A 25,645-nucleotide genomic window follows, 5' to 3' on the forward strand; every position below is an offset into this window, starting at 1 on the left:
ATGGGGAGGAGTCCCCACCACCATGGCCATTTCCGGCAGGTTTGTGATGCCACCACCCATACATATGTAGAACTGAATCTTCTATTCTATATATAATTCTGTAACATGCATTTTTGTTGAAATGTTTTTATTCCACGTGGACAACGATGTCATCTATATAATCCCCCTTAACATGTATTAAAAATTTTGTGCTTCATATCCCCGTCCCTAACCCTTGAAACTTTGAGTTTGATTTTATTTTGAGTGAATTGAATATTTTGGATATATATCTAATTGACACATGCCTAATCACTCTGCGAGAAAATTGATTAGCTGTGTATATCTAGCCACCAACATTCATCTATCATGTGATTAGTGTTAGCCAGGTGTGCAGTCCATGTGGTGCAGTCCGGTCCAGACTGCACACAGGCTGGGCACTAGAAATCTGAACACTGAACCGGCCCGGTGAAGAAGCGAATCGGGTTTGGACCGGGTTTGAACCGGAGAAATAAGAATCGTAATCGCATGCGGATAATAAGGGTTGTCGGGCTGTGCGGACTCTGCGAATCGGGCTGTGCGGGCTGCTACCAAATCAATTTTTTTGTTCATGCAAAGTAGGCCGAGAAGAGCAAAGAAATATATGCTTAACAACTGGTACAAAATGTGTGAGTTGGAAAACAAGTTATGGCCCCATATATAGCTGTAGACTATAGTCTAGTAGTACCGTACATATCTATACTAGGATTTTTGCCCGCTACGCATGGGCTCCAAATTGTGAAAATTTGATATTATATTATAATTTTGTTATTTTTTTTAGGATATTAAAATAACTTATTATAAGTTGTATTTTCGTTTAACAAAATGTCAGGGTGCCCAATATAACGACAAACGGCAAGGGCATCTTGAAAATTCTGCTGCATGTATCGCTTGGAACCAAGAAAGCTAGCAGGTAAAATAAATCGTTTGCCAACATTAGAGGTATTATCTTCCCCGTTACGTAACATTTTCTGCATATTGCTGTATAAATCATTTCGCAGCGTGGTCTGGTGAGTACGGAACCACCAAAGACGGGACTGCTCAATGACAGAAAAGGCATCTACAATATACTGTTGGAAAAGTCTTCCACCTAATCGGGGAGTGTTGCCTGCATAAAATCAAGAACAAAAATGATTTAAATTAACATAAATCTGCAGAATAGCTAGCTAGAACTGTCCAACTACATATGTGCATTATAAATTTGAAATTACTTTCGTTAAGCCGGCATTGTAATTTGTAAGAGTAGAACTCCTTCATTGTAATTCTCTTACGCTTCTTTCCAGCATACTTAGAGGTATTTACATAAGGAATATCATCATGATATCCATCCTCACCAGTAGGAAATAGCAACGGGTATTGTAAAGCCATTAGTTTAGGATAAATGTCTGATATACGTTGTAGACCATCTGTTTTGCTTTCAATAATTATGTCTCGTTCACCGCAGGTGTCTTCTAAATCTTCAACCATTCTTGCACCAACTTCATTGGATGGACCTATGAAATTTTCACGACCAGTTACGGAGCGACATACTTTCATAACAATCTTATGATCTTGCACTGGCTGCTCTTTAAACCTGTCACGGGCCATCTGAAAGTATTTGACCAATTCATTTGTCTTTTCTAATATGCCCAAAAAACCTTTCACAATTTCTTCTTCAATTAATTTCCCATCTTTAACATTAACCCAACACAACCTGTTCTCAACCTTATTTTCAGTGTCGTATATGTATAATTGACAGAACTTGGGGTCGCCACCATCATCAGGGATAAGAGAACCAAATAAATGGTGGTTTTGACCATTTAGACGGTAAACATAAGGGGAGGAACCATTATTAATTGAGTGGTCAACTTTGCCGCCCATTGATGTAAAGGCGAACATCGTATTATACAAACGAATCCGGTTCTTGAAAAGTCTACTTTTGACAGGATGATTGTATATTTGCATTAGATAAGAAGGGGTTGGAGGTGTTTTTGGCAAACTGATCTGACCTTTGGAACAACAGAGGGAGAACTCTGGTTTACCATGCTTCACATTTTTATTGACACGTTCTTCTTTCCACATTACAGCGCTGCATTTCTCGCATAATACATTAGGTGGTCCAAGAGAGCAGTAACCTGGAATGACTGTACCACAAAAAATGCACCATTTAACATAGACATTATCTTAAAAACTTGAAGTGAAACACAGTAATATTTACAATACCATTGTCTTCATCACATCCATAGAAGTCATAATCAAAACCTACAAAAAAGAAAGTTAGAAAGAAGAAAATAAAGGATATTAATAAATACATGAGAAAATTATCATCTTCATTAAACAGATCATCGCCACCGTCTTCAAGAAAAGTTACAATCGATGAATGTTCTGTTTAACAATTTGGCACTCATAACTTAATAACTAATACTCAGGATTAAATTTACAGGATTCACAAAATTATGTTACATTATCTGCTCACCTATACAATCGTCCACGTTTAAGCTCTTAGGATGAAATAGTTGGGAACTTGATTCTAACACAACTTCAGGTCGAACTCTTCTCCTATACTTCTTCCTTACAGTAGGAGCTGTTACTTATGAAGTATAAAAATTAGGAACCATGATTCTTAATAATGTAAGTTGAACTACATTTAATTCCGAGTTAAGATCAAGTCTATAATACCTTTATCTTCAGAAATTCTTGAACTTGTGCCTGCACCTTTTAAAAGCAACCCTTTTTCAGTACTGAACACTGAATCTTATCCACTACCACTAATACATGTAGGAGTTACATATGAACTTTCTTTTACAGAAGTGAGAGATACGGACTGGGAAATTATTTTTTCTGTTAATGGATTAACAACAGTGGTAGTCCCTATAAAAACAAAATGTTATATATTTCGGGAAACACACAACATATCATTTACTTCTATAAGTTGAGGTACCTCTATGATCAGTCATTTTATTAGAAATGTTTCGGAGAGGTTATCTTGCAGCTCCTAACATCCATATAGGAGTTTTAGATAATATGGCGTGACCAAACTTCCCTTTCATACTATTATTTGAAGGGGTGGTAAAATATCCAGAAGAACCAACTGTAGTGCTTGTTGTTAGGTCGATAATTGGATTCAATATGTTACTTTTACTTACTACAAATAAACAAAAACAGATGCACAATACACAAATAGTGTAATAGTTTTAGTATGGAAATCAAGTTAGTGTATGTCACCTTCAATTTCTGTAAGACTGCTGGAATCATTAGGAACTGAAATTATCGAGTTTCAGGTGATTATAATTTATCTGCAAAGAACTCAATAAAACAATGAGAACAAAATATTAATAAAATCAAAATATTGAAAGCAATGAACAATGTAAAGAATTGAAATCTGATACAATCGATAAAAAAACTTTCACCTCCTTCATCTCAAAAAATAAAAATTAGTGAGACCGAGAGGATAGAGCTAGAATATTGGTAAAGTGATTTGGTATTCAAATTTTAAAATTTGGGCTTGATTATCTTCACTTATCAGGACAAAATAGATGAATAAGGTAGTTTGTGGGAATAAGAGGTATACCTGGGGATGGTAAACAACAGAGAAAGAGGAGGTCTGACCAACATCTTTGGAGAAATGCATGAATTGTGGTATACTGCACAGAGGGTTTCAAAGTCTTCAAGCGTCTGGTCTGTCCTAAAATAGGAAAGGGAAGCCATACTCAGCTGGCTTGCTTTGTCTCGTTCAGGAATTGTGGAGTATACCACTTCTGTAAAGCATGAATTGTAATTAATGCATTTGGATAGTAGTTTATACAAAATAATAAAAACAGTTTGAATAGTACTGATAATTTGGCATCAAGATAGAATTTAATGGCAAGGTTGGTAATTAGTTATCAAGTCCTGGGGTAGCACATGTAAAAAGGGCTTGTATATGGTAACATGATTTATTATTAGGGGGATAGCAATAATTGTATAGAAATAAATAAGTAATATACTAGATTAGGAGACTAGCAGGAATAGTAATAATAACTTCAATTTTTTAATTTGGTTTATGCAGCCAGAATTATGTTAAATAATATATTTTATACTTCATAATTATATAAATTTTCTTATTTGGTTAAAATATAAATTCAATTAATCCTAAAATGAGACACTTGATTAATTTTATTATTTTGATTTTTTTGGTTGAAAGAGGACAACATCTCGTATAAATTTTATTAATTGAAAAAGATTACAAATGATGTGAGAGGACTCCTCTTTAAAAAATGGAACAAACCACATCAAACATTAAAAAATTACAAATTAAGTAAACAAAAAATATTAATAAAAATTACATTAACGATTTGTTCTAGAGTTGTTGTTCGCTTGAGGTTCCCGATTCGGATGAAATATCCATTATCATCCGTGGTTCATCTTCATCATTAGGGTCTTCTTTCCTTCCTTGTTGTCTTTTTTCGGCTTGATCCCAATCTTTTTTATAAACTAAAAGTTTTATCACGTCTGGCGCAAGACTCGATCTCTTCTCGTCTAACACTCTTATACCTGCACTAAAAGCGGACTCGGACACAATTGTAGAAGTCATGGCAACTAAAATATTCTTTGTTTTTTTTGCTAAAACTGAAAATTGTAACTCATGATTCTTCTATCATGTTAGTATATCAAAATCATCATTTAAATCATAACTATATGAAAAATATGCATGGGATCACTCATGTGCATGGGATCACTAAAAAGTCCCTCAGATGTGAAATCGGATGGAATGATCGTGGCCCTTTATGAAAGTAAACTATTCTTTTCATAAATTTCAACAGAGACATTACTTATGTTTAGGAAAAGTTTTATGAAATATATTGAATGTAATCTTCATTTTTTAGAAAAATATGCTTAGAAGAGGATAAATGTTTCGATTTTAGGAGACACAAATTTTTTGGGAGCTTTAATATATAAAAAGAGCATGTAAACGAGTTGTTAGCCTATTTAAATGATAGATAAATTATACTCGCTTTATCCCATTTTAATAGTCCATTTTGTAAAATAATTTTTTTTCAAAATATCTGTCATGTTATTTAATCAATGCAAATTTTATAGTTTCAATATTAACTAAAAGACTTTACTCATAAATGTCCTTGTATAAAAATTCAAAATGCACGTTATTTTATAGTTTTTATGTGTGTATATATACACGTGTACATTTACTTTTTTTATTGGAGTATGCGTAATTAATGTAATGTATAAAATTTAAGTTATATTATTGTCTGAAAACGAGAAAATGGACATTGCATCTTCTATTTCTTAATATGTGTGAAATTAACAAAGTGGACTATTAGAATGTGATGGATGAAGTATTTACTTATACATTTTAATTACTTTTGATGCTGGTGTAATATTAGTAGTAAACTAGCATAATAACCCGTGCGAGACACAAATCATTTTCTAGAGTTATTTTACAAATCATGTAATTATAATGTTCTTAGTTGTTTTCTTATTTGTAAATCTTGTACAACGTCCAACGTATATCAAATACAAGTTAATTGTTTATTAATGTGTATTATTTTCATACAAGACATTACCAAATTACACAACGTTTCTAATATAGCTCATTAAGCAAAAAAAATATATATATATAGGGGAATGATCAAATACAAACTAAAATTAAAAATAGAAACTAGGAACTAATCTAAGCCATTAGATCAACCTAATCTAATGCCCCCCCTTAAATCACCCCACCCAACTACTCTGCACCCTCTCACACCCATTTTCAGCTTTTTTTCCGTTTTTAATTTGATTTTTCTGTCAAACCGTAAGTTTTTTTAAAATCCGATTTCACTGTATTTTTCTACATCTCTCAACGATCGATTTGCATACCATATGTGTTATATTCCGAAGTAATTTAAAAAAATTATTTGGTTTCTAATTTCAATTCTAAATTAGTTTCTATTGGAGTAGCTCATATATATATATATATATATATATATATAGAGAGAGAGAGAGAGAGAGAGAGAGAGAGAGTAAAGTTCTATGGAGTCCACATTTTCATTGGAGTCCTCAGAGTCCATCTATGTTCTGCAAATAAAATATCTTCTAAAACGTGTTATCTTGCAAAACATGTTTCACAAATATCATTACATCAATCAAATAATGCAAATCTCATAAATTTACGAGTACAATATGTATATTCTGCAACATGAACATTTATGTTCTGCAAACTAAGCATGTTTTGTAGAATAATATATTTTACAACGTTCTACTTGTAAAATCTATGCAATCTGCAAGATTTTAATAAAATTGTGATATTTGTAGAATATCATTCGAAAAATAATACGTTTTACAACAATTTAAGCTATATTTTACTTGCAGAACATTTATGGACTCCAAGGACTCCAATGAAATAGGTGACTCCATGAAACCTAACCATATATATATAGAACCTAACCATATATATATATATATATATATATATATAGGGGAATGATCAAATACAAACTAAAATTAAAATAGAAACTAGGAACTAATCTAAGCTATTAGATCAACCTAATCTAATGGCCCCCCTTAAATCACCCCACTCAACTACTCTGCACCCTCCCACACCCAATTTCAGCTTTTCACCTCCATTTTTAATTTGATTTTCCCGTCAATCCGTAAGTTTTTTTTTAAAATCCGATTTCACTTTATTTTTATACATCTCTCAACGATCGAAGTAATGTAAAAAAAAATTATTTGGTTTCTAGTTTCTATTCTAAATTGGTTTCTATTGGAGTAGCCCTATATATATATTCTTGTTTGTGTTGTATAATTTGTATTTAATGAATGAATATAAACATGGTAGTCAATGTACGTTTAAAACGAAACGATTAAACTTAATCCGTAGAATGTCGTTAGTATGTTTACAAAGAAAAAACTAAAAATTAACATATATGTTGAATACAGAGTTGACCATTTTTTTTTAATTTTATTTAAATAAACTATATGTACTGGTCTATATTATTACTGAGTTCACTACCAGCTTACAATTAACTTACTCAATTTAAAAAGATAAAAGAATGCATAACTGAAGTCAGAATAACTTGCAATCATAATATACAATAATGTAAATTTTACACTATTGTTAATATAAAAGTTGAATTTACTGAAAAATGCTAGTTTTTGAAATTCAATTTATGTATGCATGGACAAATGTTAGTTTTTTATTTATACTGTTAACAAAGTAAGATTAAGTTACATGTGTGTGTGTCAGCATGCAAATTATCGTATGTTACATTTTTTAGTAAATTACGATGGTTTTATTATAATTTGTATGCTAAATATCCTATTTATGTACGTGTATATAAACATTATTAACATCCAGTGAGACAATTGATTACTTAAATAACATGTATTTAAAATTATTCAAAAATTAAAATTATGTATTAAGTAAATTGTAATAATTTATGTATGGTATTCATATTATCAATGACAAATATTCATATCTATTTTTTACGCAACCGAGTATCAATCATGGTTGTAACATAAAAATAAATTATATATTGTAAAGATTTATTATTGATATGCATGATTTTTTTTCAAGAATTCGAAGGAAAAATTGTAATTATATCGTGATTTAAACCGTTTCTAAGTTTCTTTCATTACGACTCTAATATTTCTTTATATAATAATTTGATAACACTGTATACTATTCTCCTAAAATTAAATATTTTTCAATTCAATAACTTTTTATAAATATCAGTTGAACTAGTTAATTCCTTCAAATTATTGAACAATATATATATATATATATATATATATTCTCTAAATAGTATAAAATACATTGAATCAAATGCTACATATATAGTATCGATATAACTTTTATTTTAATAATTCAAAATATTAAAATAATTTAAAATATTTGTACAATATTATCTTGATCAATGAATATTGCTTGTCTAAAAGAATTCTTTCTAAAAAGCTAGTTTTTTAAAGTGAATAATGAAAAATAAATCGATTTAATATATTATTATAGTTTTAACAAATATCGTGAGATCTCATATTAAATTTCGAATATTTTTAAAATCGGGACAAGTCCCGCAAATAATAATGCGCTACTAGTGAAGTTAATAATTTTAATACAAATAATCAATTGACTTGATCCTATAAAAACCTCAAACACATTAATTTATACTAACATAAGATATTAAAAAAATTCACATTATTGGTAAGATATTCTCGCCGAGCTTGTAATTTAAAATTACTAAACGTAGAATGTGACGATATTTTTCGGCTGTGTCATGTAGTCAAATTTCGAGTATTTTTTGAACGATGAGCCAAATTATGATTTCACATTCGAAATAAACAAAAATGCATTGACTCATTATAATTCGAACTTATCTAGATATGTAATACCAATATAGATTATTTATATATAAGTGATTCTATTTTCAATATTTTCTTTAAAAATTATATATGTACATTTTAATTACTTTTTATAATAAAAAAATATGTTAAAAATATATGAGATATATTTTCAAACTAAAAAATGATTAATAAATAAGATAATAATCCATTTATGTACTATGCCTAACTTTCTATCTAGAATTCAATTTTTTTAAATTAACTGTACAAATATTCAAGTAACTATCTTCTTTTTTTCCGGACTGCAGGTAACTATTTTTAAAGTTAAATAAAACATTTATTTAGCACATTTATATATTTTGTGTATGATAAAAAACACATGTGACAATTTTGTTTTCTTTATATTATTTTGTATTGGCATAATATTCTTCATTTCTTAAAAGGCTACATTGCCTTGCAGATATGGGATTTTGACTGGCTATTTTTTTTAAGTGAAATTAAAGGAAATGATTATATTGTCATTTGTTCACTACTGAGAAGCGATTATATTTTTGAATATTTAAGGTTACTAAAAAAGAAGGGTCGATGAAACCGGGGTCCGGGGATGAAGGTCATCGACCGGATTTATAATCGACGAGAGGGTCGTACATGGAACCACTACGAGGTACACATTGTTTTTGTTATGACCAAATTTCTGATGAGGGTAGAACGTCCTTCGATTGTGTAGAGCGTCCTTCGGTCGGACGTGCGAGGAGAAGAATGCGAGGGTTTGTCCCCCCGATTCACCTCCGGTGTGAGAATCAGTAATCGGCCTTTCATTAGTAAGATGGAACGTACAAGAGCTATGATTGTACCAAAATTGTATATGCCATTGTTGTTAAAATTGTGTATATCATTGTGTGTATAGATCGGTGTATTTATCCAAACCTCGGATATAAATGCTTCGGCCGTTACGTTTAGGAGGAACATCAATGTTGAAGGGGGTTACTTTTCTTTGATTTACTAGTCCAACGGTTGGCCCATGGTTGCCTTATGGGCCTTCCACTTTTGGGCCTCATAAATCGGGCCACTATAACTAACATGTCCCTGTCTATTGGTCGGACTAGTGTGTGGGCGATAGACAATGTGTGTGGCCCATTTTTGGGTAATAACCCTAAGGCCACTTGTCGTATAACGCTCAGCCAAGGAGATCAAAGACAAACGGAAGCTGGGAGAGGATCTAGAACAAACCAAAGAGTGGTGTTTCCATTCGGATTTGACTATGTTATTAACAAGGCTCGTGGCCTTTCCTGGAATCACAAGCTCTTTCTGGAAGAAGTAATGGAAGATCTAGTCGCTCGTGCTGTAGAAGACGGTCCTCGTGCGATTTTTTTTTCCGGGAGAGGATGAAGACCTCTCTGAATTTGATTTTTATTTTATCAATCTCCTGCCTTCGGGCTTGTAACTTCTGCCTTCAGGCTGTTATATTTTAATGCATCTTTCATCTTTTGTCAGCATTATTTCTGTCTTTTATTTTAACCGCATATTCGGCAGTCATTTGCCTTAGAAAGTTCGGCTTTATTCATTCGCCATAGCGATTTTTAATAAAATGAATTATATCTTCGGCTTTATCGTTTGCCTTAACAATTGTAATAAAATGAATCATATCTTCAGCTTTATTCATTTGCCTTAGCAATTTTAATAAAACAAATTGTATCTTCGGCTTTATGGTTTGCCTTAACAATTGTAATAAAATGAATCGCATCTTCGGCTTTATTCATTCGCCAAAGCGATTTTAATAAAATGAATAGTATCTTCGGCTTTATGGTTTGCCTTAACAATTATTAAATTTTCATCGCATCTTCGGCTTTCATTTCGCCTCAACAATGGTTCAATTTTGCATTGCATTTTTTCCTTAACAATTGTAATAAAATGAATCGCATCTTCGGCTTTATTCATTTGCCTTAGCAATTTTAATAAAACGAATTGTATCTTCGGCTTTATGGTTTGCCTTAACAATTGTAATAAAATGAATCGCGTATTCGGCTTTATTCATTCACCATAGCGATTTTAATAAAACGAATTGTATCTGCGGCTTTATGGTTTGCCTTAATAATTATTCAATTTTCATCGCATCTTCGTCTATCATTTCGCCTCAACAATGGTTCAATTTTGCATTGCATTTTCGGCTTTTATTTCGCCTCAACAATTTATAAGTTTTTGGCATCCATCTCCGCCCCAAGTGTTTGAAGTACAGGGCCATTGTTCGGAAATGATGTTAGCTTTGTTTGCCCCTTTTCCGAAAGATGGGTCTTGTTTTTTAAACAGTTGCTGTCAATTTCATGGTAAGTATAGGCGATACAGAGACGAAGGACCTATTATCTTCGGGTAGCCCCTAAATAGGTGTTTCATCCAGTTTCTAAATCTTAGAAAGGAGTGGGGGAACGGATGAACTATGTTCTTCGGTAGCCCCTATATAGGTATTCGTTCATCCCCTTTCTAGAGATAACGTCTTGTGTAATGTTCCATGCGAATGAAGGAATATTGGGAGGACGAAGGACTTATCTTCTTCGGGTGGCCCCTGGATAAGTGTTTCGTGCGGGAGATAAAAATTTTAAAGAGGGACGGACGAAGGATCTATCATCGTCGGGTGGCCCCTAGATAGGTTTTCGTTCGCCCTAACTAGTATAAAAAGCATGTTTATCTCTAGATAATATAGATTTAATATGAAGCGACTCTATTTATGCCTTAGCATATTTCGAGGAAATTTTACGTTACTTCGGCTATTTTCGTGCCTTGATAAAAATTTCTTCCTTTACGCTGCTTCGGCTATTTTGGTGCCCTAGCGTAATTTAGGAAATTAAATATGTGTCTTCGGCCTAGCATAATTTTTGGGACTGAATAGTTCGGATTCAGAACTTTAATTTTTGACCTAGCATAATTTATTTTTATGCATCTTCGGTCTCCATTCTATATTTCAACTATTTCACATATTCGGTATTTTACCTAGTATAATTTTTAATTTACGCATCTTCGGTGTTTACCTAAAATATTTTTAGTTATGCGTCTTCGGTTTTTGACCTAGCGTAATTTATTTAATTTACGCATTTTCGGTATTTTACCTCCCAATATTTTTTAATTTATGTATCTTCAGCTTTTGCTTCGCCCTAACAATGATTCAATTTTCATCACATCTTCGGCTTTTATTTCGCCTTAACACTGGTTCTCTTTTGTATTGCATCTTCGGCTTTCGTTTTACCTCAGCAAATTTTTAAGGTTTTAGCATCCATCTTTGCCCCGAGTGTTTGAGGGACTAGGAGCATCGTTCAGAAAGGATGTTCAGCTTTATTTGCCCCTTTTCCGAGGGATGGGTCTTGTGTCTTAAAGACTTACTAAAAATTACATGCTAAGTATAGGCGATATAGAGACGAAGGATCTATTATCTTCGGGTAGCCCCTAAATAGGTGTTTCGTCCGGTTTCTAAATCTTAGAAAGGAGTGGGGGAACGAATGAACTATTTTCTTGGGGTAGCCCCTAGATAGGTATTCGTTCGCCCCCTTTCTAGAGATAATGTCATGCGTAATGTTCCCTCTGAATGAAGGAATATTGTGAGGATGAAGGGCTTATCTTCTTCGGGTGGCCCCTGGATAAGTGTTTCATGCGGCAGGTTAAATTTTAAAGAAGGATGAATGAAGGATCTATCATCTTAGGATGACCCCTAGATATGTCTTCATTCCAAAGTCAAATAATACTAGAAAAGTAAGAGACGAACGACCTTATCTTCTTCGGGCGATTCCCTAGATAAGGTGTTTTGCTAATTTATTTATTTTATTAACTTGTCCAATGAATGTACTGGATTAAAATAAATATAGTCAAACAAAGTAATGTATTGAATCCGAAGATATACCTTGGGTCGGATCGAGACAAGCTCCGAAGAACTTGGTTGCCTTGAGGAAGTGAAGTGTGCACTAATACTTTTTTTTCTGTTGTTGGTCTCAATTATGTCGCTAATTGATTTAATGCCACACGAATTTGTAGATACAATGCATTTCCTCAAGTCTGGACAGATTGACATTACGTTACTAAAATAGCTGTAACTCTCCGTACATATTCTTTTGACGAACCGTTTTTTGCATAAGAAACTAAATTCCAATATCTTTCCAATGATATATAATTCGCTTCCCAGAGATTGATAGGTGGGAGCAGTTTATTCTTTAAAGTTAGGCTCTTTGCAGTCTTCTAGACAGTTTGACACCCCCTTACTAAAATAATCGCAACTTTCTGTAAAAAAATTAATTTGACGAACCGTTTTTTGCATAAAAAAGAAGACTCCAAGATCTTTCTAAAGGTATGTAGTTTGCTGTCCATAAATTCTCAGAGAAAAGCAGTTTATTCTGCAAAGTTTGACATTTCTGCAGTTTCTCCAGAATCTGGACAGCTTTACGCCCTGTCACTAAAACGGTTATAGATCGCTGTAGAAGATTTTGTTTGGCGAACCATTTTTTGCACAAAAATTAGATTCCGAGATCTTTCCAACGGTATATAGCTTCATATCCAGAAATTTCCAGAGAAAAGAAGTTTATTCTGCAAAGTTAGGCCTTCCGCAGTTTTCAGATTTCTGCGATTTCTTCAACAGCATTTTTTGGTGATTTTTCTGTCTATTTTCTGCCGGTTTTAAACCCTTTTTCAGCAACTTTTAAGGTCCATTTTCAGCAGATTTTATGGTTCTATCCAGTTGTTTAAGTTGAGTTAACATGAGCTGATTTTGTGGAGAGCTTGGGCTTCCAGAGGCTTTGTTATTGTTAACTTTAAGCCTTAGTTTTCTGACCAGGCCTTTCATATTTTTCCTAGACTTCAAGTTTTTTGTCCCCACTATTTTTCATAATGACTTTCTTCCTTCAATTGCGATTCATCATGCGTGGAAAACATCCATGTTTGCCACATATACATGATTCACAGCTCCAACTTATTCATAGATAAATCAAATGAAGATGATTAGTAATTTAGTTTTTATTCGTCTATGTTTCAGGAGTTATCCATCAAAGAGCATTCATAAATTTCGATGATCAAGGCATCAATATGCCAATAGATCTCAAGTTAATTCACTTGATAACATATTTTTCTTTTGATGTCCTTTTATTTTTCAGAAGTTGATTTATAAGTCAAGCACACATACATACAAATTTATCTTGTACACAAACTCCACAGAAAACAAAACAGGTGCTCCCTCTTATAGTTAACAATGTCATGTTAAAAAGTTTTAACCTCTCCCACATATTAATAAATGTGATTGTCAAAATTGAGCGTATGTATTACATAATTCATGTATATATCATGGCAGACATGTGTGACTAGGTATACAAGAAAAACTAAAGTCAGTTCACTTAGCTTTTTCCTTTTGTTGCATCGATCTCGCGATGATGTATAACTTGAATTTCCCCATCTTTTTTTTTGGCAATTTGATCCGAAACTTTGGTATTTAACCTTGATCGCCTAATTGTTATTTAAACTCAGCAAGCGATGGGCGTAATAGTTACACACGACGTTCGGCCTTCAATATTTTCCTACGCCGTAAAGCCATCCGGAGTCGAAACCAGTTTTTATTTTTTTTCCACGATCATCCTCAATCGAGAGTCATGACCATCATTCGAATTATGGTTTAAGCTTACTTGTACGTTCCCACATACGGCGCCAATGTTATGACCAAATTTCTGATGAGGGTAGAATATTCTTCGATCGTGTAGAGCGTCCTTCGGTCGGACTGCAAGGAGAAGAATGTGAGGGTTTGTCCCCCCGATTCACCTGCGGTGTGAGAATCAGTAATCGGCCTTTCATGAGTAAGATGGAACGTACAAGAGCTATGATTGTACCAAAATTGTATATGCCATTGTTGTTAAAATTGTGTATATCATTGTGTGTATAGATCGGTGTATTTATCCAAACCTCGGATATAAATGCTTCGGCCGTTACGTTTAGGAGGAACATCAATGTTGAAGGGGGTTACTTTTCTTTGATTTACTAGTCCAACGGTTGGTCCATGGTTGCCTTATGGGCCTTCGACTTTTGGGCCTCATAAATCGGGCCACCATAACTAACAGTTTTATTCAAAAACTTTCTAAATATAGAATTTGCCAAGGGTCCATTTTTTACTTCTATTTGTAATTAAAAGGTTTATTTGTGCTAGAGCTCACGCGATCTCAGCAAACTTGTAACCAAGGGAGGTGGAAGCAATAGGGTTCAAAGAGGCTTCGTCATGTACTAAAAAGTTAGGATTTAAAAGGTGTATATTCGATACAGATGTCAAAATGCCAGCTGATGCTTGTCATGGGGTGAAGGGTAGATCTTTTTTTTCCACATAATTATCCTAAATTGTCTCAATTTATTTAATCGCTTTGATTATGTGCTAGTTAAGTATGTTCATAGGTTTATATTGCAGCTCTTACACTAGGAAGGACTACTCATTCCATGGCCGACTTTCAGGACTGGTTTGATATAGCTCCATATATTATTTCTGATGTATCACTTATTGATTCGATTTAATAAGAGCAAGTACGTTTATTTAAAAAAAGGTAAACAAAAACTTGAATATCACCATGCCAGATATTCATATTTTGAATTGTTAATTTAAACGCTTAATTACCTAAAAGCTCAAGTTTTAGTAACTATGCTTCTATTGGTCGAGTATAATAAAGAAAACTGTGTCTTTATTAGGACATCCTTGCCGGTGGAACTAGAAGCTTATCTTTAACTAGGGAATGGGCAATATCATAACTTTTATGTAAACCTGAAAATTTGAAAAGGCAACAGAAGAACTCAACCGAGTTATCAGGAGAAGAAGATGGGTAGTAGATGACATGGAATCTCTTCCCTGTGATCAATCACGTGAAGACTTTTAGCTTATTTTATCACCAATTATCTAATTCTACACAAAACTGAACCATCAATTCATATTTTCTTTGGGCTTTGATCGGGATAGAACATTTTATAAGTTAAACTCAGACTCGAAGGAGGACCTTTAATGTACTTTACACACGAAAATAGTTACCAGAATAACCATAATTCTTGGTGTTTATTTAAGTCCTTGCTAATCGAAATAGCTTAAAACTTCCTTTTTTATTTTGGTTAAATACAATTTGCATCCCGCTATTTTATTTCAAAACCAATTTTGTACCAGAATTTTGAGAAACTCAGTTTGCACGTGTTGGGTATAATTATTTAACACTACGCGTAACAATGAGACATTTATATAATCAGGATTAAGCAAGAACAGACAATTAAACCAAATAAAGAAACAAAACACGAAGGCAAACAAGAAGATAAATCAGTAACTGAATTGGCAAAGAGATGATAGAACACTTAGTTCTAACAGAAGTTTTAACAAATATGGAAGAACCAAAAACAGCTGAGTCGCCTAGCCTTCAAGAAGCATAGACTGTTCTTGAAGAGATTATTGCCCCACTTACACTGTGTTGGGTTGTAGCAATATCGCTTCCAGGATAAAAAAATATATAATAATTCGTCCATAGATGCGTAGCATTCAAAAGCGACCCATACCTCAGTTGGCCCAGAAAACCTATGCTATAATTTGTACGTTATGGATTAGAGAAAAGGAGAGAGTAGTAGCTAGGGTTTCACAAATCGGCGATATCCGTATATATCTTCTAAATATTTAGTTCCGTATATAATACAAAATAAAACGTAACTGAAGATATTCATTAATTAAAATAAATATTCTAACTTAATATGCATTTAATAAAATATATCTTAGAATAAAAAATGTAAAATCAGCCCATCAGTATTTGCCTCAGCAAATCCATATCAGTATTCCAGCAAAACAAACTTTATAATTTCTGATAAGCAATTACTTATATTCTCTGTTACACAGATTCAATATTCATATTAAAACAATATAATAAGTTAGTCATTATTTTAATTAAACAAGCAGTAAAATTCCTCGCCCAGGTCGTCTCGCATACGCGAGACGTTGAGATATTTGCCCATATCGCCCTTCGACCCGACCTGTGTCGTGGCGAGGCAGCGGCGCGCATGTGTGTGCACGCGTGAAGCACACAATAACACCATGCACACCCACATGCCTTAGTAGTTGTATACTACTCTTGTACATGGTACTATATTAAGCACACAGCCCCTCCTTACATAATCAATGTGGGATAAACCCACACTACCCATTCAAGCTACTAACTTCACCTCAATTTTTATATGGATTACACTAAAAAATGACTTAAATCTAAACATGAAAATTTAAGTCCTCATACAACGAATCAACCTCCAACAATTAGTTTTAGGAAATTACATCAAGAACATATCTAAAACATGTTTCAAACTTTCCCTTTTCTAACAATCCCCACAAATCCATACAAAAATGCATATCATATTTTATCATGACTTGCTTTTCAGAGTCGGTACCCTTCCGGGTTTGAACCCTTCTAAGTACCTTACTTCGATGGCTACCAAATATAGTTAGAATGTTTTGAAGGGTTTCGAGAACATAAACGTAACGGAAATGATGTAAAAACTGAATTAAAATCAGAATAAAATAGAAACCCTATGCAGGATCCATGGGAAAAATAGATATTTAATTCGTAGTAAGAATCTTTACCTTAAAGAAGATTTAAGAGTTCATTAATGGATGATTAATGGAGTTCCAAACCTTTTTAATCACTACACATCCCGCTCTAGCAATCTACGCTCTACAGTATCCACAGAAACGCTTTTCTTGAAAGATTGATGTGTACTAGCTAGCACCCGAAAACTCCATCACTGCCTCTCTTCCTCTTTTTTCTTGAATGGATTTTGTAAATCATGTAACCTCAAATATAAATCAGCTCTCAAAGAGTTTATATATAGAGATTAATGAGTATTCTAATTATAATCTAATTATAATTAATACTAATTCGAAATCCTAATTTATTATTTATTTAAGCCATACTTAATTAATTAATAACTTATTTTATAATTAGTTTAAGTAATTTATCTATTTTAAATATTTAATTAATTAAGTCATACTTAATTAATATCATAAATAAAACAAATTACTTATTTAATTTAAATTCATAATTTAAATTATTTCTCCTTCAAGCGTTCTTTGCGTGTGACCCTTGTTGAGTGGCATTTATGACATTTTATTACGCTCCATAAATCTTTGAATTGGTGTATTTCTATTCAAGTTATTGGTGTTTTAATTTGTTTTCTAGTATTTTCGTATTTCAGGCATTAATCTGAGAATCAGGTGATTCAGCATTGATTTGATGCTAATATGGTGTTAGGTTGGTGTCTAAGGAATAAAGCTCGCGAAGACCTGTGACGGCCTCAACCCCGGGGTCAGGAGTTGACGTCACTAAACACAATTACCAAAAATATAAACAACAGAATTATTATTAAAATATACTAACTTGACCCCGAACCAAGATCCGATTCTGGTTCAAGTATAATTCAGGTTCTCATTATTACAGACTCTTTATTCAACATCTAAGACACACAAACTTTATTCAGCAACTCCTCAGACCTCATGGTCTGATACAAACTACCTCAGAGGAGCCGGGTCCAGAAGGGGCGGGAACATAGGTCGGTCTGACTGATCTTCTAGGCATCTGCGAAATATACAAAACAGTTTGCAAGGGTGAGCATAATCGCTCAGCAGTACCAAAATATGAATAACAGGATAAATCAGTAATGCAACAATAATAGGAACAGAACTGTAATTATGATATCAACATTATACAACAAAATTTAGAGAAAAAAAAACTGGATATCGTTAACTAGCATGCTTCATTAAAACAATGTAGCAGTGTTCTGTAAAAACACCAGAGTCCAATTTTAGCATACTAGTCACTTTTATAAAATCAATGCACCAATTACCCGTACTCTTACAGGAATCACAAAATCCAAATCAGATACGTATGGATATGTGAAGACAGCTGATCAGGCTATCAACACTAGATGGCTCCAACTGCCATCTTATTCATGGCTCCAACTGCCATTTCAATTACCTGTTCCGGAACTCAGAGACTAGCTAGGTCTCTGACCTGCTGGACTAATCGGTTATACAGTGCGCGCAACCGAATTAGCCTCTTACGCCAACTCAATAGGCCTACTCTGACCCCAACGTATCCCATATCTGATCGTTTTAATTCAGTTTTCAAAATCATCACTTTTACCTATCTCTTTTCAAAATCCATTCTATCACAACACACTATTCAAATCCTCTTTTCATTTAAATCACGTTTAGAGATAGGTGTTTTCAGAAGTTACTTTTCCCCCAAAACACAATTTTAAACAACGTTTTCAAATACAGGGGATACATAACTTAAAATGTTTCTGTTCCATTACGAAAGTAAAACATTTAGTTATTCATATATATTGAACCATAAAAGAATGGTCAGGGGTACTTGCCTTGCAACGCTTTACAAAACCCTAAGTAGCTTTCACGCTGACTTTAGTCCTGAGAAAACTCGCTCGGAATCTACAAATACAGAATACCCTAATCAGTTACACCGACATACTTGATATCCTCAAATTCTAACAACTCAATCCGATAACCCGACTCGTATCAATATTATACACATAAACCCGTAATCACATAGTCACGTAGTCGGAAATATTGTTAATGGTAATATGTAAAATATAACTATGTACATTTCGAATACATATTTTTAGGAAATTTTGACAGCATCTTTTTTATTTATAAAACTACCCGTCAATTACAATCGACGTCATCAATCACACAATTCACAATATTACTTCATCCTTTTATACAACTTACATCCCAACACCAATCACAATTAATTATTTAAATCCGGAAATATTTTATGAAAAATCATTTTATTTATTTATAAAATTTAGGACTCAGAACATCGTCATCACCGTCCACCGTCCGCTCGTAACGAGTCATCGCGGTACGGCGGCAAAATTTATTGGTGCCCGAAAATATTCGGGTATCCAAATAAATTCTACCGATTATTTCAAAATATTTCCTGCACGAATTATTAATAATATCACGGATATTTATAAAACAATTCCTGCATAACAAGGAAAGAATTAAAATTAATTAGTAAATTAATAACAGAATTTCACACAGACTACGCACAACACACCCCAACCGCGCGTGTACATCACGCGCCACCAGAACCACCCGCACAAAACAGAGCAACGCCACAGAAACAAGGTAACCAAAAGTAACCACAACTCAAACATATACATACAACCTGCATGCATATATATAAGCATCCACAGGGAAGAAACTAGAAAACTCGCCGGAATAGCCGGATGAAAGCTCACCGGAAAGCGGCGGAAATGGAAGAACAGGGGCGGCGCAAGAACAGGAGGGAGGAGAGAAGAAAGACTGTGAGTGGAGAAGAGAGGATGAGAGACGAAGATGAGAGATAACGAGAGAGAGACAATCGAGATATGGTGGAGTGAGCCGGGGAGAACAGGGGGTGGGGGGGGTTTGTTTTTACTTTATTTATATTTTTTTCTCTCTCCTGTACTACAGTTGCAACACGTAGTACTAATTTTCTGAAATGCTGACACGTAGAGTTTGGGATAATTATGAAGGGTTGATAGTCTGTTTTGCCCCTGAAACTCGAAATTAACGGAATGAGGTGCAAATAAAACAACCTCCGAAAATTACGAAAACAACGCTAAAATATTATAAGTATCCCGAAGTAAATAAAAACGTAAATTTCGAAATTTTCAAACAATTTTTAAGGTACGCTTTATACCCGCTTTTTAACCAATAACGAAACAACGCGCGGGTAAAACGATTTCCAAAAATTTCCAAAATAATTTTAAAATCCTCAGAATAATACGAACTTAATAAAATATAAGTTTCATAATTTTTAAAGATTCCCATAATTAAATATGGATTTTAGCATTTAACACACTCAGAAAATCATTTAAAAATGAATAATTAACAAAATATGGATTTCTCAATTTTATAAAGTCCTAAAAATAATTATTGAAATTATAAAATTAGAAAACCAATTTTAAAGACAATCCAAATATTTTTGGAATTAAAATTACAATAAAAACACTTTTACAAGCGAAATAAAATCCTATAACTCACCAATAATTCACATAATTCCAATCCCACATATCAAGAAATCATAAATAATTAAATAACAATCAGTAACCGCTACCAAATCAATACACAACTTTTATTTATTTACTCAAACTTTTATTACACTTCCGAGTATAAAATAATAAATAAAAAAAATACACGAGTCGTTATATTCTTTCCCCCTTAAAAAGATTATGTCCCTAGAATCTAATTGAACTAAACAAATGAGGATATTTATCAAGCATGTCTGACTCCAATTCCCAAGTAGACTCTTCTACTCGAGGATTTCTCCACAAAACTTTTACTATAGGAATCGATTTATTCCTAAGGACTCGTTCTTTACGGTCTAAAATTTGGACCGGTTATTCCACATAAGACAAATCTGGTTGAAGCTCAATCGGTTCGTATTCTATGACTTGATTCAAATTAGGGACGTAGGGTTTCAACATAGACACGTGGAACACATTATGAATCTGCCGCCACTGCGGTGGTAACGCTATCTCATAAGCGACCTTTCCCACTTTCTTCAAAACCTCAAAGGGTCCTATGAATCTAGGGCTAAGTTTACTCTTCTGACCAAATTGTACTAACCCTTTCCAAGGTGATACTTTTAGTAACACCAAAGCTCCTATCTCAAAGTCCATGTCTTTCCTATGCAAATCTGCGTATTTCCTTTGTCTATCTTGAGCTGCTTCCAATCTTTTCCAAATCAACACTATGGCATCTCTAGTCTGCTGAACCAACTCAGGGCCTAACACTTTCTTTTCTCCTACCTCATCCCAGTACAATGGTGACCTACACTTTCGTCCATACAAAGCTTCATAAGGTGGCATCCCTATACTGGCATGGTAGCTGTTATTATACGAGAACTCAATCAAAGGTAGGTGCTCATCCCAATTACCCTTAAAATCTAGAACACAGACTCTCAACATATCCTCTATGGTCTGAATTGTTCTCTCACTTTGGCCATCCGTCTGAGGATGATAAGCGGTGCTCATATTCAATTTCGTTCCTAGGCACTCTTGGAATTTAGTCCAGAACCAGGAATTAAATCTCGGATCTCGATCCAACACTATAGAAACAAGAACTCCATGTTTGGTAACTATCTCATCCAAGTATAACTTAACTAACCTTTCCAACGAATACCTCTCATTAATCGGAAGGAAATGCGCCGACTTAGTCAATCTATCAATGATTACCCAAATAGCATCATGATTCGCTCTCGTCTTTGGCAATCCTACTACAAAATCCATAGCAATCTCTTCCCATTTCCACTGGGGAATCTCCAAAGATTGTAACAATCCACTCGGCCGTTGATGCTCTGCTTTCACCGTCTGACACACGTGACACTTACTTACCCAATTGGAAATATCCTTCTTCATTCCTGGCCACCAAAAATTTCTCTTCAAATCCTGGTACATCTTGGTACTACCAGGGTGGATAGAAAACCTAGAGTTATGAGCTTCTTACAATACTTCGTTCTTCAATTCTGTTATATTAGGAATCCAAACTCTGGACGAAAATCTATACAAACCTTGACTATCTTTTTGAGTGCACAACTCTTCTCCTGTCAAAGTATCCAACTCTTGTTCCATAACTCCTTCTTGACATCTTCTAATCTTTTCCATTAATGCTGGCTGGAAAGTAATTTCATATAGTTGCTCTTGACTTCTGTTAGATCCTCGAATTTCAATTTCCATTCTTTCTAAGTCTCGTGCCAATTCCTCCGCAATCTTAACCATATTCAACCTTTCCTTCCTACTTAAGGCATCAGCCACTACATTGGCTTTACCTGGGTGATAATTAATCGAACAATCATAGTCCTTAATCAACTCTAACCACCTTCTCTGCCTCATGTTCAGATCTTTTTGCGTGAATATGTACTTCAGGCTCTTATGGTCTGTATAAATGTCGCATTTCTCACCATACAAGTAGTGACTCCGTAACTTTAAAGCAAATACTATAGCCGCCAATTCAAGGTCATGAACTGGATATTTCTGCTAGTGAGGCTTTAGTTGTCTGGAGGCATACGCAATCACTTTGTCATGCTGCATTAACACACATCCCAATCCTTTCAAAGAAGCATCACTATAAATTACAAAGTTTCCCGTCTCATCTAGCAATGCTAACACTGGAGCCGTCACTAGTCTTCGTTTTAACTCCTGGAAACTCTCTTTACACCTTTCCGTCCAAACGAACTTCTCATTCTTCCTGGTCAACTAGGTTAGTGGGGATGCAATCTTCGAGAAATCTTTCACAAACCTTCGATAATATCCTGCTAATCCAAGAAAACTTCTTATTTCCGTTGGTGTCTTCGGTTGCTCCCATTTTGCTACGGCTTCAATCTTTACCGGGTCTACTTTGATACCTTCCTTACTCACCACATGTCCAAGAAAATGTACTTTCGTCAGCCAAAACTCACACTTAGAAAACTTAGCATACAATTGCTTTTCTCTTAACTTCTGTAGGGCAATCTGTAGATGCACTGCGTGATCTTCTGGATTCTTCGAATATATGAGGATGTCATCAATAAATACAATAATAAACTTATCCAGATACTCCTTGTATACCCTATTCATCAAATCCATGAAAGCCGCTGGCGCATTCGTCAATCCAAACGACATTACTAGAAACTCGTAATGGCCATACCTTGTTCGAAATGCAGTCTTGGGGATATCCTCGGGCTTTATCTTCAATTGGTGGTAGTCAGACCTTAAGTCAATCTTTGAAAAGTAACATGCTCCCTTAAGCTGATCAAACAAATCATCGATTCGCGGCAAAGGATATTTATTCTTTATCGTCAACTTGTTCAGCTCTCTGTAATCAATACATAATCTCATACTTCCATCCTTTTTCTTTACAAATAACACTGGAGCACCCCACGGGGAAATACTGGGTCGAATAACTCCTTTATCCAATAACTCCTGAAGTTGCTTAGCCAATTTTTTCATTTCCATCGGGGGCATTCTGTATGGAGCCTTAGAAACTGGTTCAGCTCCAGGTATCAAGTCAATGGAAAACTCTATCTCACGATCAGGTGGCAATCCTGGTAATTCTTCTGGAAAAACGTCAGGGAATTCTCTTACTATAGGGATGTCATCCAAAATAGAGGTCTCTTTCTTCGTATCCACTACATGTGCCAAGTACGCTTCACATCCTTGTCTCAGCAATCTTCTTGCTTGCATTACTGAGAGAAACTTCCTATCTTGCCTCTGCCCTTGGTAACTGATCCTTCTATTATCTGAGGTGTACAGAACAACTCTCTTTTTCTTACAATCAATATTTGCCCTATATCGAGACAACCAATCCATACCTAAAATAACATCAAAGTCTCCCAACTCGAAAGGTATTAAGTCAACATAGAACATATACCCTGAAATCTCTAGGGAACAACTAGGACAAAATTGCTTTACAGGTACTCTATCTTTATTAGCCATTTCTATAGTTAGAGGTTCGTCTAAGTTTTCTAACATCAACTGCATTTTATTCATACAATTGATAGATATAAAAGATTTGGACGCTCCCGAATCAAACAAAACGTTAACAGGTACGGAATTAAGAATAAGCGTACCTGCAACCACATCAGAGTCATAAACTGGAGACTTTTGGGTCATCTTAAAAGTCCTAGCTCTCGCAGTACTGGTTGCTGGTCCTTGAGACACACTACTTCCCGCATTACCTTGGGTCACTGACTTGCAATTCCTAGCTATGTGCCCCACTTTGCCGCAACTAAAATAAGTAACTCCTTGAATCTCAGACTTACATTCTGTGGAATAGTGACCTTTCTGTCCACACCTAAAACAATTAACATTCTCTCGGCACTGTCCACTATGCTTTTTTCCACACATCTTACAATCCGTCACTGGCTTACTCATTTTCGTCGGGGCAGAGTTAACTGAAGTAGTACCGGGTTTCATCTGAGGAACATCCTGCCTCTTGAACCTCTTATTCTTATTCCTTCCAAACCAACGCTGAAACTTCCGACTCGCTATTCCTGCCTCTGATCTAGCAGGTCCACTTTTAAATTTTCTTTTCTTCTCACCATGCTCCTTTGCAGCTAATTTCTGATCACTTTCTATCACTAGGGCAGCCTGAACTACCGAAGTATATGTCTTGAGTTGTAAGGCTACAACTTCACTCCTTATTTCTGGCTTCAACCCTTGCTGAAACCGCTTCGCTCGTTGAGCTTCTGAACTCACATATTCTGGTGCTATACGGGCCAACTCCGTAAACTTTGCTTCATATTCCGTGACACTTTTATCCCCTTATTTCAATTCCAAAAATTCCACTTCCATTTGAGTATGGAGACAATCTGGAAAGTATTTCTCCAAAAACAACTCTGTAAATCTGGTCTATGGTACTGGACCTTCTCCTTCTTGGGCTCGCGTAGATTCCCACCAATAGTTCGAATCATTCCTTAGAAAATAACTAGCATAATCAGTCTTTAAATTCTCACTCACCTTGGTGAGCGCAAACGCCTTTTCCATCTCTTTTAACCATATCCTGGCAGCAACAGGATCTACCTCTCCCTTAAACTCTGGGGGCTTCACTGCTTGAAAAAACTTAAAACTAACATCCTGATTTGCCCCTCTTATCTCATGCTGCTGCTGGATTTGTAGTTGCTGCTGTTGGATTTGATGTTGTTGTTGTTGTTGTATGAGCTGATGTTGATGTTGTTGTTGTTGTTGCAATTGTTGCTGTTGCTGCTAGAATTGTTGTTGTTGTTGGGCCAGCTGTACAGACTGCTGACGCAACAAATTCATCATGTCACTCACGGAAAGATCCCCAGCAGACCCGTTATTGGGCTGAGTATTTCTCTTTGGTGGCATCTCCTGAAACATAACAGTCATATATAAGAAAATGGATTGCTCCAACACTTTATGTTTATGTAATCAGGAGAGCGTTGCCACTAAGACAATATTCTCATCCCTCATTAAAATTGGATCTGTCCTGAGTGAATGATTATGATCCAAAAATGCCAGCAACAGAAACAACAATAATAATAACAACAATAATAGCAACACACAATATATATATATATAAACTGAACAATAAGATAAAGCAGCTGGAATACAATAACCAACAGAATCCACTAGTACAACTGAAAATCCAACTAAAAAGAACCATCCGAATACATACCAAAATTGGCTATCATAACAGCCTTGCCTACTACAAACTATCACAACATAATGTACATATACAAGGAAAACAACCACAGAACTCCTAGAAGTCACTCTGAGCTCTGCATCCCTCTATAGCAGCTCTGTCTAGCCACTA

The 25,645-nt window shown here is 34.6% G+C and overlaps 1 protein-coding gene across 1 annotated transcript; it reads right to left on the reverse strand.

The window, feature by feature from the left end:
• Positions 1–800: 800 nt before the first annotated feature.
• On the reverse strand, positions 801–4,567 carry LOC141685544 (uncharacterized). Its single transcript, XM_074490638.1, has 4 exons — positions 4,528–4,567; positions 2,218–2,256; positions 1,227–2,138; positions 801–1,123 (listed from the first exon to the last, which is right to left on the reverse strand). Exons 1-4 carry the CDS (start codon positions 4,565–4,567, stop codon positions 801–803), a joined length of 1,314 nt encoding a protein of 437 aa, XP_074346739.1.
• Between the last annotated feature and the right edge of the window lie 21,078 nt (positions 4,568–25,645).

Source organism: Apium graveolens, chromosome 9, assembly GCF_009905375.1.
Source record: "Apium graveolens cultivar Ventura chromosome 9, ASM990537v1, whole genome shotgun sequence".
Taxonomy (NCBI): domain Eukaryota; kingdom Viridiplantae; phylum Streptophyta; class Magnoliopsida; order Apiales; family Apiaceae; genus Apium; species Apium graveolens.